Below are 17,008 nucleotides of genomic sequence, written 5' to 3'. Positions count from 1 at the left end.
TACAACAGATTTTTACTCTGTAAGACAGATTTTGCTGTATTTGTGCTTTTTTCAACTCCCCCTGAGGAGTATTAACTCAAAGCAATCACAAGACACCCATCCTTGCCTGCTGCTTCTTGAACTGCTGTATCCTCTTCTTTGCTTCTTGCTTTTCTATTTGAAGCTTTTTTTATTATTTTCTTTTTTTTTTCTTGATGAAGGAACAGCAGCAACCAAAAGCATAAAGGGGTGTCTGCTTGCCTAAAATAATAACTATTTGATGTGAGAGAACAAACACGTAGAACACTTCTGTTCACGTAGGATTTACTTTCAACAACTGTGTTCTTTCTACCTAAATGAAGATAGGTCGAGTGCTCTGTGGAGTACAGTACTGGAAAAGGAAGACGTGTACACACTTGGAAAATGCTGAGCTGCTTGTGAAGCTCTAGACACTGCATGTTTATGACTTGGTTTTCTAAGCAATCTCCAGAGCTTGAACGGATTACAGTGATATTTTAACAAGGCTGCTGGCATCCATCACCAGCTTTCACTTACTGAGAAAGCTGAAAGATGGAAGAATGTAATTATTTCCACCTAAGCTAAGTGCTAGTGGCTGATTGTCGCGAGAACTTTGATGCTTTAAACTTCCTCATCTTCTGCAGGCAAACAGGTAAGTCTCACAAGCTTCTCTTACAGTGCTTGTTTTGGTGAGGGAGCAGGGGCTTGCAGGGGACCGGTGTCAGAGGGAAATGTGTCTGATGTGAAGGCAGACTGTTTGTCTCTAGATTTGAAACATGCAGTACAGCACATTGTCATTTTCTGTCTGTCGGGTTACAAATCCATTACCTAACAATAGCTATCATTTCTTTCCGTAGCCAAGATATGAATCTCACTCCAAATTAATCCCTAACTTTTATACATTTATATTGTTAGAAGTGAATGTGTATATCAACCCTCTGTGCATACTGAAATACCCATTTCTAAATATCTTTCAGTCGCCCTATAATTACTTCTAGATTGATTACTCTGGCTAAAATAATGTTATTTCATATGAAAAATGAAATCATATGTATAGGATTGTACTTTCTAAAGATGATTTTTGTTGAACGGTTTTTCCCTGAAAACACCATTTCCTGAACTGAGATCCTTGGGCAGCTTACTTTTCAGATGAGGTCTGCATTATTGTAGAAATACTGTGGTAAACAAAGGGTTTCCTGTCTTGCAAGTGGGAATCTAACAGCATCAAAAATAGATATTTCTTTCCCATTCACCCTTGAAAGAACACTTATTCTCTTTGAGTAATGGCACTGCTTGCTGTGCCTCTAGAGGTGAGGCTTCCTATCTGAAGACTTTTAACATAAAAGCCTTTATTACCATTTAGGGAAAGAAAAAAGACCCTTTGACCATAGATAGGTTTTGTCTTAATTAAGTTTCTTGTGTCCTCTGAGAACATTTGCTATGTAAGTATTATTAGTATTGAAGGGCAAAAATGTTACACGATTCTCTAATATTTTTGTTTACAAGAAAGACTGTCAGAGAAGGAAGTATTTTGAGTTAGAAATAAATATTAATACTTCTTGTTTGCTTGTTTTAAAATATGGTTGTTTACAGACAGAATTCATTTAAGCTCCATTTCCAATCTGGCTATGATAATTGAAACAAATCCTGCTAGCAGACACAATTATAAATAAACTTCTAAGAATAATTAGAAGTGTAATTAAGAGAAGACTGAGTTATTATCACTTTCTCCTCTGTATAATAATTCTGCATAAAAACATGAGAAATGGCACTCATTAAAATCTCACAGCAGAGAAATCCACAGAAGGGAGTGAGACATTAAAACAAAGCATTCAAGATGTGCAAATACTGTGATTAATTAATTAAACGGAGACCAGCTCCAAGGAAAAGCCTGAAAGCAATTGGGATATTTAAGAAACATATATCATAAAGAGCTAACATGTTCAAGTTAGTTTTGATTTGTCTTGTTTTGCTGCTTTTTTTTTTTTTTTTTTTTTTTTTAAGAGGAGGTAGCTCAGAGTACCTTGTGGATCTATATTTGTGTATTTTTCTGGTATCATTTAACTCTGTGGAATCCTTCTGAATACCAGGAACTTACTAATCAGTAAAGCTTTCAAAATATCCATTAATGGAGTGACTATTTAGGAAAGACTCGAAAGAGACTGGCAGAGGATTGCTGATGGAGATTTCCCCCCCACCAGCTAAGGGGCATTCTCTGTTAAACTGGAGACACTTTCAGAGCTGTTCCAAGTGACTTTCGCCAGAAGGATGCTTACAAAGACACCTCTGCTAGTGGTGAAAAGAAAACCAAACCAGCTGCTGAGCCTTCTGTGAGGCAAAGAATGAAAAGGCATTTGAGAGGTTTTACCAGTCAGAATACTGGTATTCTGGAGATCAGCTGTATTCAGAATAGAAATGCCAGCAGCTACTTAAATCTAGCTTCTGTCACATTCCTCAAGGTGCATTTATTCAAATACTGTGCAGTATCGTGACAACACCCATACTGTGTATTTTGGAGTATTGAATAATGTTTAGGTCTACTTTGGCTGCTATACAACATTAATTCTAGCAGCATCCTGTGTAGTAATTAAGAGGTTTAGGTGTGAAGCATATAAATATTCAAGTTATGTTACTTTTCTTAATGCTTGGAAGTTAACCGAAAGAAAGGAAACCTCCATCTCTTTTGCTAAAGGGAAAAATCAAAACCAAACAAACAATAAAGAAAAAGAAGAAAGGGGAGAAAAGAAGAAAAAAAAAAAAAAAGAGAGGGGAGAGAGAGAGAGAGAATTTTTTTCTATAGTATTAAATAGTAACGTCGTGTAATACACACCCAAGAGCTTAACGGAAGTGTAGTAGAACTAATTTAGCCCATGTCTGCCTAATCCTTCATTAGCATACTATTATTTTTTTTGCCCAGTGGGTATATTGCCTGTTGAGAAATAATGTGAATATTTATTCAGCAGTAATAACTGTTGCTGCTTGAGAGCTTTTTTTTACCACGTGTGAACATGCTTATCTAGAAAAGAATTTCAGGCAGATGATCACCCTTGGGATTCAATGAATTCATGCGTTGCATGTCCTATCTTACTACAGCTGTACAGCAAGATTACTGTTTTTCTAATGAGATTCCACTTTGAGCACAGACACCGCAAACACATCATTGCCTCTCAGAACATAGTACTTGGCTTCTGGAGTGGTTCAATGTAAGCACAGAACTAGCCCATTTCAGTAGCTTTGGAGGGACAAGGGCTGCCTCTATTTGGTGCAACAGGCTAAGCAGTTTCTGTCTGAGACTGGAGTAGTCTCCTAAGAATGCAGCTCAGTCGTCTTCCCATAGAAATCAGGGTGCATTTTTCTACCTATTTCAGAGAATTAGGATAAAACTCTCTATTTTGACATTTATATTTCATTTTTATGCTAAGAGGTTAATTTCAAAACAGGTTTTCTTTTCCTGAAGAAAACAAAGATGCTTTCTGTATATATTTTCTGCAATGAAAATGTCTGTGCCAGGTAGTCAGATTTTTGTGCATACATTTTTGATACAGCAGTATTGAAATGCTATTTTTAGAGCTAGGGTGATGGAAGGAAGCAGTACTATATTACTGGTACGTAACAAATTTAAGCTGAAGTTAACTCTGCAATGAACAAAAATTAGTACTGCAATCGATTATACTCACTACACTGATGTAAATTAAGGGTGATTTCTTTGAAATCAGTGAATGTAAGGGGTTTACTTTTCCATAAATGAAATACAAGTCAGATCCACTAATATTTATTTCAGATTCATCTATGAAAGTATGAGCAAACCCAACAATTATCAAACACAAGTTGTAACTTTTTATCATTCTTTAGTCAGTTGGCAGTTAAGTTGTAGTAAAGAAACATTTATTTAAAAAGAAAGATAATAATGAATCTTAAGTGTTTTTAATTTTACTGCCTTTACTTACCATTTACTTACCACATACTATTTTCATAGTGTTGTAAGTTTTTGACAACCATGGTATCCTAGTCAATTTGCATTGATGGAAAACAGAAAAGAAGGCCAGTTGCCATGTAGAATATGGAAAATAATTATTACACTAATGATATCATTAAAATATGTTAAAAATAGTGTTTAGTAATGCTAAATATTCTGCAGATAGATGGAACTATGTGTACATTCTCTGTCATGTTTTGGATTTTTTTTTTTTATTTTTTTTTTTATTTTTTTTGAATGAAGGTCTATTTCTTATGGTTTGATTTTTCAATTAATTGCAGATGAACTGAAAATACACTGACTGAAGCTCAGACTCTCTTGCATGTATTATGGCATTTAAACTAAAAAGGCAATAAATCAATTCAGTTGTTTGTGCTGTAATTGACTGAATCGTAAATGTGACACAGGATATTGAAAGGTCAAAATGAGAAACATGCCCATAACACTTATTTGCAAATAATTTTCACAAGTTTTTAATCACAATTTGGTTAATAACTGAATTATACCTTTTATTTCATAGGTTAAATAATTTTCGCTATCTGGGCATATCCTTGTATTTCTGTTGAAATTACTGTGTCTTTTACATACAATACTGCGTTTAAAAACCTAATTCACTTCTCAAATCACAGACACTGGAAAAGGTGTGGAGATTATTATTGCGAGAATAAAATTATGGTCTTCATAGTGTTAAGCCACGATTGTGTTTAAGGCTAACGTTTTGGGAAGCAAGCTGTTTCATCTGGTTTCAGTGTCTGGACCATGCTGTGGCAGGCAGCTGGGTCAGCTGCGGAGGAGGTTTCCCATGTCGCTTGGTGGCCTCTGCACTGTGCTATGGGAAGGCATCTGCTGCTGACAGGCACTGCAGAAGCAGTCTGAGCACACAAAGAACAAAGCTGGTGCATCTCTGCTCTCTGGTCTTTCCTGCTCCTGACTTGCAGGGAGATTCCCAAGAGATTTTTCTCCTTCAAATTCTTAAATATCTGACAGTCCGTTCTCCCATCTCCCAAGTCACCAGGGGCCTCTGCTGTGCTTCAGGGTAGAGGAGAGTAATTGCCCAGCACAGTGAGGAGCCCATCCACCCTGGCTGCCCTCTGTCCCTGAAGCACAGGCACCTACTCACTCCAGAGATAGGCACTGTTTCCCTGGCCTCAGCCACCACTTCGTGCTTGCTGCAGCACTCACTTGCCCTTTTCAAATGCCATCTTTCCACTTGGCCCTTACCTACACTCTGGACTAGAACATATTGACAGAAGTGTCTTTTTCCTTCCTGTTTGTCTCCCTGGGGACTTTCTCTCACTATCAGGTCCTGGCAATAGAGTCTAAGATCAGAAATGGGCTTCTGCCCAAGCTGGTGCCATGGCTTGTTTCACCTCCCAGTTATTTTGGTGCCCAGGGTCCTGTAGTGGAGTCCTGTCTGCCTCAAGGGCTTTACCATGGAGAGCACTGCCAGGTTTCGGTGGGACCTGTTACCTCATTCCTCAGGGAATGAGGGCTGACTCAGTCCTAACTTGCTCTGGTCCTTAGGCTCACAGCACACCTATTTTCTCAAAGAGGATAATGCTATTATTGAAAGGATATAAAGGTGGGAAGAGAAAAGATACATAAAAATGGAATAGGAATAGAACATATGCATTAGTCAGCCTTTTCAATGAATAATAAAAAGCATTTATATGAGATTAAATTCAAGTCTTGTGTAAGTGAAAGAGAGATACTGTACTTGCTTTCTGTAAGAGACTGAATTTTATCTAAGCAGCCTTGCATTTTCTAAAAAAAAATGTTAAAAGTTGCCCAAATGATGACATCTCCAAACCTACCTCTCCTAATTTTTTTAATAATCTGATAGCTCCTTCTTACACACTAGTTTGCTTTCATTTTGAAGACACCTGTTGTTGACTTGATTTCTTTCTATGGTTGTTTTGTTTTATTGTTTTGCCCTTCAAACTGCCTTTCCCTAAAACTTCTAATGATATTTTCTCCAATACAAATAACTTCAACACTGTTTGGTATTCTGCCTTGTAAAAATACAGGACAAAACAAATCACATTAGAATTTTAATACTTCGTTGTTACACTTTTTAAAGATTGTACTGTTGGGGATAAAAACAGGCAGCAGCATGAATATAAAGGAGTAATAGTGGAAAGATAAAACAACAACTTATCATGCTGAAAAAAATCTGTCTTTACAATGTGTTTGGTGAAATACATTCATATAGAACTTAATAATTCCTTTGCAAGACTTTATGAAATCTCTCCACCTCTCTTTGTTCCCTCAGTCTAAATGTTCCCATATTTCTCTGGATGTTGTGCTTGGGGAATAAGGAATTCCCAGTATATTCTCATATCAATAAACATATTGGATGAACTAATATGTTCTGCAATCTGCTTCATACAGCAGTTCTGCTAACAGGATCTCATGGCTCATCCTGAGCTTTGAATATATGTGAAGCATATGGCTTTGCTAAGAAAATGAGGCTAAACTGTAGATCTTTCTTTATAAAGCATGAAAGCAGTGTGGTGCAGTTAAACTACTGTCAGAAAAGTAATTCTCTTCCTAAAGATAACCTGTCCCTTTCACAAAGACCTGGTGTTTGCCACTTAGATAGGGCTTACTAGATACAGCTTGGAGTTTTTCAAGGGAAGAATTAGATAATTCTGCTCTGTGACTGCAAGCTAAGACAGTTCTCAGGGCCTTGCCCTTTAACTTATCCTATCACTGTAACAGAATAAAGAGCTGATCTAGCTCAGATCTTTGACAGTAATCATGCTTGAGCAGTTTGGCCAAGATCTAGTGCTGTACTTACTGCCAGGTCACGGGGAGAGAAATCTTGAGGTCTTTTCATTTCTTACATCTTACCTGTGCTACAGAAAGACAGCTTAGTCAGTGCTGAACAAATGCCATGATCTGACTAAGGATTTATACACCACAAGGGAAATGTCCTCATTCAGACACTGTAGTGTTTTGGGGAGTTCTTTCAGACTCTGGAGCCACAGAAGTCAGTGGAAGCCCTGCCACAAATTGCAGGGGTCAGGCCGTGCTCAGGGTTCATCCCCTTGGCATCAACCTTGCAGAAATCCTCTGTGTTGCTCCTACTGGGCCATCAGTCAAGGCACTCTAGGAGAAACCCCTTTGAGCCAGCTCCAGTTACTCAGTTATCCCATCTCTTTTGTGGACCAAAACTAAATGGCCTCTTTGCTGCTTCACTCTCCCATGGAACTTAAATATATAGTTAAATATATAGTTAAAGCAATTATAAGGTTTTTTCAGAGATATCCCTTCTGCAGTATCAAAAAGAGTGTCAAAGACACCTAGGTAATTCCTCTGCATGGTGGTTCTGTTTTAGGGGATACCTTTTCAGCCAGACAAGTGTCTGCTCTCTTTGAAGTTCAGCATGATAAAGAGCTCAGGAATAAGCAATAGTTACTGTTAATGCAGGGGCAGAGCTTAAGTGGCCACATGTTCAACTAGAAACTCACATAAGATCGGAGCAAATGACATGAAGATGTGTCAGAGGAGGTTTAGATTGGGTATTAGGAAGAAGTTCTTCACCCAGAGGATGATTGGGCAATGGAACAGAAGACTGTTCAACAATGGATCCCCAGAAGACTGGTCACAGCATCAGCCTGACAGAGTTCAAGAAGCATTTGGATAAGGTTCTCAGGCACATGGTGGGATTCTTGGAGGTGAAGTTCAGGGCCAGGACTTGGACTTTGATGATCCCTGTGTGTCCCTTCCTATTCCAGATATTCTGTTTCCCTGATAACCATGGGATTTTCTTGTCATTTTAACATCTTGCAGATCATCTTTGCTTTTCAGAAGGCAGCTGCACCACCCCAATTCACCCACCTGTCGACATGTCAGGGTGGGTTTCCTGTGGCTACCAGCCCCTCTGGCCCAGGCATCCCAAGCAGGGTGGCAGAGGGTCATTGCTGCCAGTGTGGGGTCGGGCTGCTCTCCTGAGTCCTGTCAGTGCAGCCCGGGCTAGGGGAACATCCCACCTCTTCTCCCTGCTGCACTACCGAGGGCTTCTTCCTTTCCCTTGCAAAGCTCCCCTGCAGGGCAGCTAAGGACATCCGGGTAGGGAGACTGATCCCGGGAGGAGGAGAGGCGGGAGAGACCATCCCCTCTCTCTGCTGCTGCTGCTGAAGCTGTGCTGGAACCGGAGCCGTCGATGTGGCTCCCCAGAGTTAGTTGCTCAGCAACCAGAATCAATTAATATGCTTTGCAGAAAGTGCAGGGGAAGCCCGAGCTGCTGTCAGCGAGCAGGCAGGAGGCTGAGGGTGACTCAGGATCCCACTCCTGCCTGATGCCCATTTGGTCCCACCCCATCTTCTCCAAACACTCCGTTAGCCACCGTTCTTTTCCCCTTCCTCCTTCCCTACGGTACTTAATGTGTGTGTCCCCAGATTCTTCAGGCAAAGCACCTCGTTGCTTAAGCCTCTTGCTTCAAGGCTTTTGTTTTTAGATCTGAATTGTATTTTTTATTTGTTTGTCAGATTTTCTTCAACACTTTTCTAGACATTCTAATATTCATGTTCTTTGGGAAGGGAAAGGGATAGCTGGTGTTTTTGTCAGATGGTTTTAAAGATATCTCAGGATGAAAAGGGCTGTTTGGTAGTACACACTGAGCAGCAGCAATGAAAATGCATCATGTGTAAATTGGGAAAGTTTTTGCCTCTTCCTTTTTTTACAAATGATCAGCACTGCATATGTGAGACCAAAGAGGTAGTACTGATTGTTGTGAAGCACCTAGATAATAGAGTAAATGAGGGGGTGTTGTGGGATTTTTATATCTTCTCCTTTTCAGTGTAGTAATTTCAGGGCTTTTGTAAGGTATTTTTTTCTTTCTTTCTTTCTTTCTTTGCTTTTCTTTGGAGTCCCTCTGATGACACCGCGAATCTGGGAATGAAGAACTTCTTAGAGCTGATTGGAAATGGCATTGCGGAGCTGAAACTTAACTGGAGGAAATATATCTCCTGAAGAAGAAAATATAATGCACTGTAAGGATCTGTCTTCTGGTGAAAAATTCAAGCCTAGAGAAAACTTGTCTGCTTTGTTAGGAAGAATGGGTTGGACAATTTTCTTCAATTCCAAAGGATATCTGAATGCCATGCTGAGCTTAATCTCTGCAGCATGCTCTGTGCTTCTCATCTTTTCCTGATGCACTGCATGGTAAGGCCTTTTTCCTTCCTTTTAATAATAACTATCTTTCTGATGTGGTGAGAGGTATAAAATAATAGCAATAGTGAAATGAAAATTGAGGAAATGTACAAATGTAACAAAAAAATGTTTGCTTGCATGGTTGTTTTCAAGAGCAAGTGTCCTGATTACTGCAGCAGCTTTTAAGATCATTTCTGTCTTTCTCCCTTGCTTTGTGACAGTGTGTATGTGCGTGTGTGTGTGTTTGTGCACACCTGTGCTGTCATTTGCACTTGGACTGGAACATCTGGAGCTGTATTGTACATATTTCCATGCTAAAGAGAATGTTTAGGAATTCGCTTTGACATTTCTCTCTCTTTTTCCCTCCCTTCCTCCATTCCCCTCCTCCTGCCTCCTCCTTCTCTTGCTCTGTCTGTTTCTCTGGGGTCATGGTTCTATACCTTCCCTGCACCTCAGTCATGCACTGACCGCTAGAAGGCAAAAATGGGAGGTAGATGAAATCCTGTATCAATGCAAGAATGGTCTTGGGTAATATCATTTTAGTAAATGAAAGCTACAGAAAGGTTTTGAATGTCTGCAATACTGGTAGGTACAAAAGATTTATTCTATTTTGTTTCCATGGGAAACAACTGTCAAGTGCAGACTTGGATGCTGTGTTTTAGAGACAGTGGGAGACAGATCCTCTTACACATGTCAAAAAGTCAAAAATGACCACTCTGAATTATTACCTGGATCATAAAATAAGCAAATCCAGTATGGGCTGTTCTCAGATCAAGTAATTTTTGCTACATATTAGAGGAGTGTTGAGAATTATTAGAAATACCTTCAGTGGGCATTGCAAGATGTTTTTTGTTAATAGCTGTAAAGTGGTTTCATCTTCCTGGATGAAAGGTGCTAGGGGAGTGGAAGGAGACGTAACTAACTGACTTACAAATACTTAGGGTCATTGTCAAGAAATTGCCAAGCAGGTCAGGCATTGCACATTTAATAAACTGAGGTGGAAGAATAGATTTCTTTTCCAAGAATACTGGTTTATTTGGGTCTTTGTTTCAGAAATTAGGGGTAGAACTAAAAGGTGATATAATGGTATGCGAAACATATGTTTTCTTACGCATCCTGCTTGATCACTGAGTTTGGAAAGTTGAGTGGTTCTTGAGTATGCTGTGGTAAGGGCTTGCCTCCACTCTGAGAGCAACCCCTTGGAAATCTGACTGCTTTTGATGGAGCTGGAAAAAGATCAGGAGAAGGTTTGTGTGGCAGCTGTCATGCACTGTGCAGCTGTGTATGGAGATGACAGGTTCCCAGCAGCAGGTTTTTAGGATGGGAAGGATAAATAAAGCCAAATCACAAAATCCAGCCCACAGCAGGACTCATGAACAAGAATCAGAGCTTAAATACTATTCAAAAGATGTAATTTTGTGGTAGTTCCAAATAAATCTCCTCCTTGTATGATGGAGGACTCCATAAGGCAGTTTTTAAAGAGAGAATGGTAATACAACTTCTTCAAATCACGGCAGCAGGAAGAAGCACAGATGAAAAAACACATTATAGTGTGACAATATTTCAACAGGGTTCAGAGGAATCAGCCTTGATTTTAGGAGCAGAGGTTCAAAACATATACTTGTGCATCAAAGCAGAATTTTTGTGTATTTTACGATCTGTGTATAAAATGTGTGACTAGAGTAAGAACCAATAAGCAAGACTGAGGAAGGACAACACAACCCATAAATGTCATCTTTACTGTCAGGAGGAATCTTTTACTTGTGGAAGTCATCCCCTCAACTCTCTATGTGAACAAAGACTGCATCCTATACTCAAGTTTCCCATTGCAAACCTCAGACCAGCAATTCTATGTCAATCAGTGGAACAGCTTGCATGAATATTCTCATTTAATCCCAGCTGGAAACTAAACACTGCAGGGCTGCTTGCTCACTTCCCTCTGGTGGGATAGGAGAACCAGAAAAGTAGAAGTGAGAAAACTTATGGGTGAAACAAAGACTCTTTATTAGGTGAAGCAAAAGCCACACACACTCAAGCAAAGCAAAACAAGGAATTCATTCACCACTTCCCATGGGCAGGCAGGTGTTCAGTCATCCCTGGGAGAGCCAGGCTCCATTGTGTGTAATGGTTACTTGGGAAGACAAATGCTGTCATTTTGAACATTCCTTCTCCCTTTTTCCTTTGTCTTTCCCCTATTTTATATGCTGTTTTACGTGTTTTATATGACACTATATAGTACAGAATATCCCTTGGGTCACTTGGGGTCATCTGTACCAGCTGTGTTCCCTCCCAATTCCTTGCGAGGCCCAGCCCAGTCTCTGGTGGGGTGGGACGACAGGCACCAAAGGCCTTGGCCATGTGGAAGTTCTGCTCAGCAGGAGCTAAACCATCTCTGTATTGTGAATGTGTTTCTAACACCAAATATAGCCTCATACTAATTTTTAGAAAGAAAATTAATTCTCTTCCAGGTAAACCCAGCACATTCTCTATTCCTTATTCTACACCATTTACTTCATGCTCAGGTACCACACTATCCAATACATCCTCATTAACCAACACATCTTATATATAAACATGCAGATATCACTCCCATAGTCTATGGACCACGCCTGTAAAATATCCAGATATGCCCACAAAATCTCTGTTGAGTTCATTTAGTCCATGACTTTGGGCTCCATATCTTACAGTGGTCACTCAGAATTGGAGAGGCCAAAACAAGCACAGTGAGTAAGAACCACCTATGTGAATAAATTCTAAAAGATTTTATAAGATCAGGCTTTTTGATTGTCATGGCAACCAATTTATTAGGCTTCAGACATAGTTTGGATTTCCCTTCTAAACAAAATCATTTTTCTTTTTACCTATGCGGATCTTTTGCCTTGTAATTAAAGCAAGAAAAATAGGTTAATTGCATTCTTAAAGATCATGCGACTGTACATATCCATTGTTAGAGAAAAAACTATCAGAGTATGCAAGAATTTACCTTTATTAGTGGCCTTCAAAGAGAAACAAAGTGTATTCTTATTGGAAACATTCATTGCCTTATTATTTTTCTGGCAATATTAACATTTCTACTGGATATTGTCAATTTTTCCAGGAACCCATCCTGATATTACAAAATACTCACTATTGTTAGGTTCAAGGATACTTACCCAGCTTTTTGCTACATTAAATATGTTCATTTTTTAGTTAATATACAATGTTTAGCTCTTTAGTTGATCCAGGAACATTAATCTTTACGGTGTGGAAACACAATATGCAACAATAATTATAGTAAACTTCCTACAGAATATAGATATATATTGAAAGAGGAAGGATAAAATCATCTGGGTTTTATTTCTCTGTGCAATTTTGCATGCTTATAAATGTCTAGATTATTAGGATATCTATTACATAACAAACAGTATTTAATTAATTGTTATTTGCAAAGAACACTTCCTTTTTGCATAGGATTTTTTTTTCCACAAGGTTATGCATTATGATGAAAAGAAAAATATTACAAAAGACAAGCATAGCAGCTTGATATGTATCCAGTACACTAATGCAGTAATAGGTTCATTTGTTTATTTTATCCCTATAGTACACATAATGAGAATAGTGGATTCTTTTCTAAAGAGTGTGTTATTTTGAGACAGAAGGGTTTACATGGTCCAGAGTGTTCATTGTCTTTACCATACATTACTGCCCATGATTTGCTGTGACTTAAGACACTTTAGTGACATTTTAAATAATTTAAAAACTTGCACAACAACTTCATTTGTCTTTCTTTGTCAATTCCAAAGCAGGTAAAATTAGTAATTTCCTTTTCTTTTAAGATACTTATAGTAAAGGTTTGATGCTGAAAACACCAGTATTTAATTTCAGTCCATTGAACTATTTCTTTAGATAAACAGTATGGAATAAAGCTTGAACCATCTGCATTGTCAGGGAACTTATACTGAGCAGTGGAAATATTTTCCACACCTGCAGCAACTATTTCCAGTCAAGAAAAATATGGCACATAAGTAGTTCCTGTATTCAGAATGCCTTGAGCTGTCTTGATTCAAGATCCAGCAGAAACTTGATTTTTGAAAGGACTGCAAAAAACAACAACAACAACAAAAAAATCCCAAATGAAACTCGAAGTTTTGTCACTCAAGTGTAAATGTCTATAGAAAGAATATTTCTTGGCCAAATGATTTCTATAGATCAGTGTCTGTGTTTTACATAAACCAGGATAAAAAATTGAAATTTTTTTAAAAATGAGAAGTTCTAAAAATCAATATGCTTGGAAATACTGATACTAAAATGACATAAAATTTCATTTTGACATTTTTGATCAGACTTCCATTTGTTATGAAAAATTGTACTGACCTCTGTTTATCTGTTTTTCTCAGTGAAATCTGCAAATTTTTTTTAACAGGAAAGCGTTTTGTTGTGAATTTTTTCACTAGATCTTTTTCCAATATTTATATATTCACTAGATCTTGTTCCAATATTTATTGGCTCGCACAAGCCATTCCTTTAACTAGAAGCTTTCTGAAGGGTCATCTTTAGCACTACATATTGCCTGATACTGAGCAGCAGTTCTCACCAGGTCTGTGGTAGAACATAATCTCTGATGGCGATTCCCTCATTTAATTTTTCTTGTGTCTTCAGCAAAAAGCAGGCCTCTATTTTTCTGAGTTTCACAGATACCAGAAGTAGTACTTTTTACTACAAAAGCCTTCAAGAGGCCTTCAAAAGGCATGCAGGAAGGAGTAGAATTAATCGAGTATTAATATCCTTATTAAATAGATAAGGAACTGAGCAATAAAGGAACTGCCCAAAGCTATACTGGCAAGGGAAGAGTTCGGAATTGAACCCAAATGTCCTTATTCTCAGTTCATCACTGTCCCTGCAAGGTTGGTCTTCATTTTGTTCATTTCTTTGCTTAATGACTTATATTTGGACTTTTAAGTTAATACTAGCTGAAGTATCAAATGTGAAAGGGAATTACTGAGGCATACTTCCTTTCCAGTCTGACACAGTTGTCCTAAAATTTCTTCTTTCTCTCCTGAGCCATTCTGTTTGAATGTAACCATTAATTATGTAATTGCTTTACTACACAGGGGAAGTAGATCCTATATTAAACAGAAAGTTACTAAATATAGACATCCTAAACATGCCACACAGGTTCTGGGGAATGTCCATATGTACCTGTTTATGCTGTCAGGATTTAGGGTCAGCTGTGGGGCTCTGCAATGGTTTTGAAGGCTCTTAGTAAAATTATTCAAATTTCAACACAGAAAAAAAAATCCAGTTAAAACATAGAAAGACTGATGATTTGCTGTCTAGAATCCACACAGGTCATTATGAATCCAGCAGTTGTGGGGAAAAGAGATGAAGGAGAGAATATGGTACCTAACAGTGATTATTTTTAACCCTGGTATGCCTCTGTCCAAGGTAATCTTTCAGTGTTGTATCCTGTTTATGAGAAATGAATAGATGGTTTGTATGGAAAGCACTTAGCTGCTAAAATTACATCTCAAGCTGGGGGGAAAAAAATCTGATTTGTCATCTTAATACAAACTCAGAAAAAATTTGTACATGTCAAGAAGGAAAAATAGCTTTTTGCAAATGTGCCAGAGTTTTGGATTGAGTTCTGCAGAAGAATGTCCCAGAAGCTTAACTAATGTCTGCCTCACATCAGTCTATTCATGCAGCTCCAGGTGTTACATGTCTCTGAGTGCTGACAAATACAGTACTTGCCCAATTACCCACTGACATATTAATGCAAAAGAATATGAAAATCTGATTAAAAATAGTACTTTACTGGAAATCTCATCTCATTTTGGTTTTATTCCTGCAAAAGGTTAAGAAGAGAACTTAAAATGGACCCTACTGCACCAAGTATAATCTTTTATTTTTTCTGACATAAACTTTTTACTGGCTTGTAATGGAAAAAAATATTAGAAAGGAATGCTTTTGTCAATACATAATCCATTGTAGTAAGGAATTACATAACTTGCTTCAAAATAACGTTTTCCAGTGCACAGAGCTCGACAGCCAAGAGGATCATCTGCACTCTAATTTCATCCATAGTGATGGTGCAGAGGGTCATCTTCAGCCTACCTCAGCCTTCCATACTGACCTATACCTAATGCTATCTGTAAATATCATAAAAGAAGTTCTGAAGGTCTTTTCTACCTAAACTGGCATTTTTTTCCATGGAACCTTGGATATTAGAGTACATAAAGGTGTTTAAGTTCAAGCACATGCTGATGCTTAAGGGCTTCGCATATCACATGGCCTCTACTTATTTTTTAAGCCAGAGGGAGTAAGGATATCCAAATACCTTTGAGGATCTGACCAAGAGATTTATAATATTTGCTTATTTTCTACAGCATTGGAAATCAGGAACATATATTAAATTAATGTAGTTAGGTAATTACTGCACTTTGACAGGTAAAGTGTTTTTTATTTGGCTAAGAAATATTGGAAAACAACTGAAGTCCATTAACATAAATAATGAAAAATAAATAATGAATTTCATTCATTGTAAGAGCCTCCAGGGATATGAATGCAATCCATATTCTTAACTTCTGGATTCTGAAAATTTGTGATTTATCATTTTATGCATAAGTCTTTAGATACTGAAAAGCAACACTTTCTCCTCCATTTGATAAAGTGATACATTTGATGAGAACAATTAGGACTTTATTTTGATACATCCCAAAAGTTAGTAATACTGTCTGCAAAGTGAGATTTTACTGAACTATGTTAAGAATACCAGCAAGTTTCCTTTAGGAAAGACAAGCCTAATATTAAAAACAAAACCATGTAACTTTTTGAGTGGGAAAGCTGATGACAGAACTAAGAGCTGCATGCTGGAATTCCTTTTTTTACTTGCATCTAAACAAAACACTGGGTAAAAGGTTTTTATTCAGGTGTTCACACTAAATGTAATTTTACACTGAATACAGAAGCACTACAAAACACTTAGCAGGAGAAGGGAGGATTTCAGAAAGGCTTTTAAAGAATTCCTGAAAGTGGCTCTTAATGGATGACCGCAATGGGCCTTAGGACAGTATTGTTTCTGTGCTGCTGAACACAGTACTTGTCCTCTATATGTATTAATGAAAGCTAGAAAACAAACCTTTCTATAAGGAAGATATTCAGTAATGTCATACCCATTTGGTTTGGGGTCCTGTGACCTCATTCCATAGCAAATGGAATGTTGCACCAAAATGCTCCGAAGCATCCAAGCACAGCTGGATGAGTTCTGAAAACACTGCTATGGAAATGCATGAGAATCTACACTGTACCTGCTCCTCTGGAGCCATTCTGAGGTATTGTTGGCTCAGCATAAAGGTAATGGCATCTTTGACATTACTTAATGTTATGTTCAGCATGTTTTAATGTGTCATTTCACTGGGAACACCCTGACTGTGCAACATGATGTACCTCATTGCGTGGTTTTAATATCATGAGCACTTTAGAGGGGATTGAGGAAGGGCTGTCTATTCCTTCTGTTCCTAATTGTTATGCCACAAATTCTGCATCTGTTCATGTGCCTTCAAAAGGAATTTTAAGGGATCACTGTTGTCTTTCAGTCTAGTTGTTAGCCCCACCCTGAAAACAATGCAATGGATGTTTAATGCCAAAGGATCCCAAGTGTCTGCACCATTCCTCACTGAATTTTAGTAAACTAGTAAAATACCACAAATCACATCTGCAATGTTTCAAAAGAGGTGATAGATCAAAGGCATCACTGAAACAACTCAAAAAACCATAAGTAGACCCTGTGTAATGGTACAGAGACAATCCTACAATGGTTTTGCTGAATCTATCTCCAAATCTATTTGTGACCTCTCATCTCATGATGAGTACATGGAGAAGGCACACCAAATGGTCATC

General features: G+C 38.1%; 1 protein-coding gene across 1 annotated transcript in view; it reads left to right on the top strand.

Annotated features, from left to right (window-relative positions):
- Positions 1 to 17,008, top strand: part of TUNAR (transmembrane neural differentiation associated intracellular calcium regulator) — a 61,480-nt gene that overhangs the window by 24,124 nt on the left and 20,348 nt on the right. Inside the window, exon 2 of the mRNA XM_083863370.1 lies at positions 8,848 to 9,142. Within this exon, the coding sequence (XP_083719496.1) occupies positions 9,104 to 9,142 (39 nt within the window). The 5' untranslated portion in view covers positions 8,848 to 9,103. The remainder of the gene's footprint in view (positions 1 to 8,847; positions 9,143 to 17,008) is intronic.

Source organism: Zosterops lateralis (genome assembly GCF_965231275.1).
Source record: "Zosterops lateralis genome assembly, chromosome: 6".
Taxonomy (NCBI): Eukaryota; Metazoa; Chordata; class Aves; order Passeriformes; family Zosteropidae; genus Zosterops; species Zosterops lateralis.
This window is presented reverse-complemented; position numbering and strand designations above follow the sequence as displayed.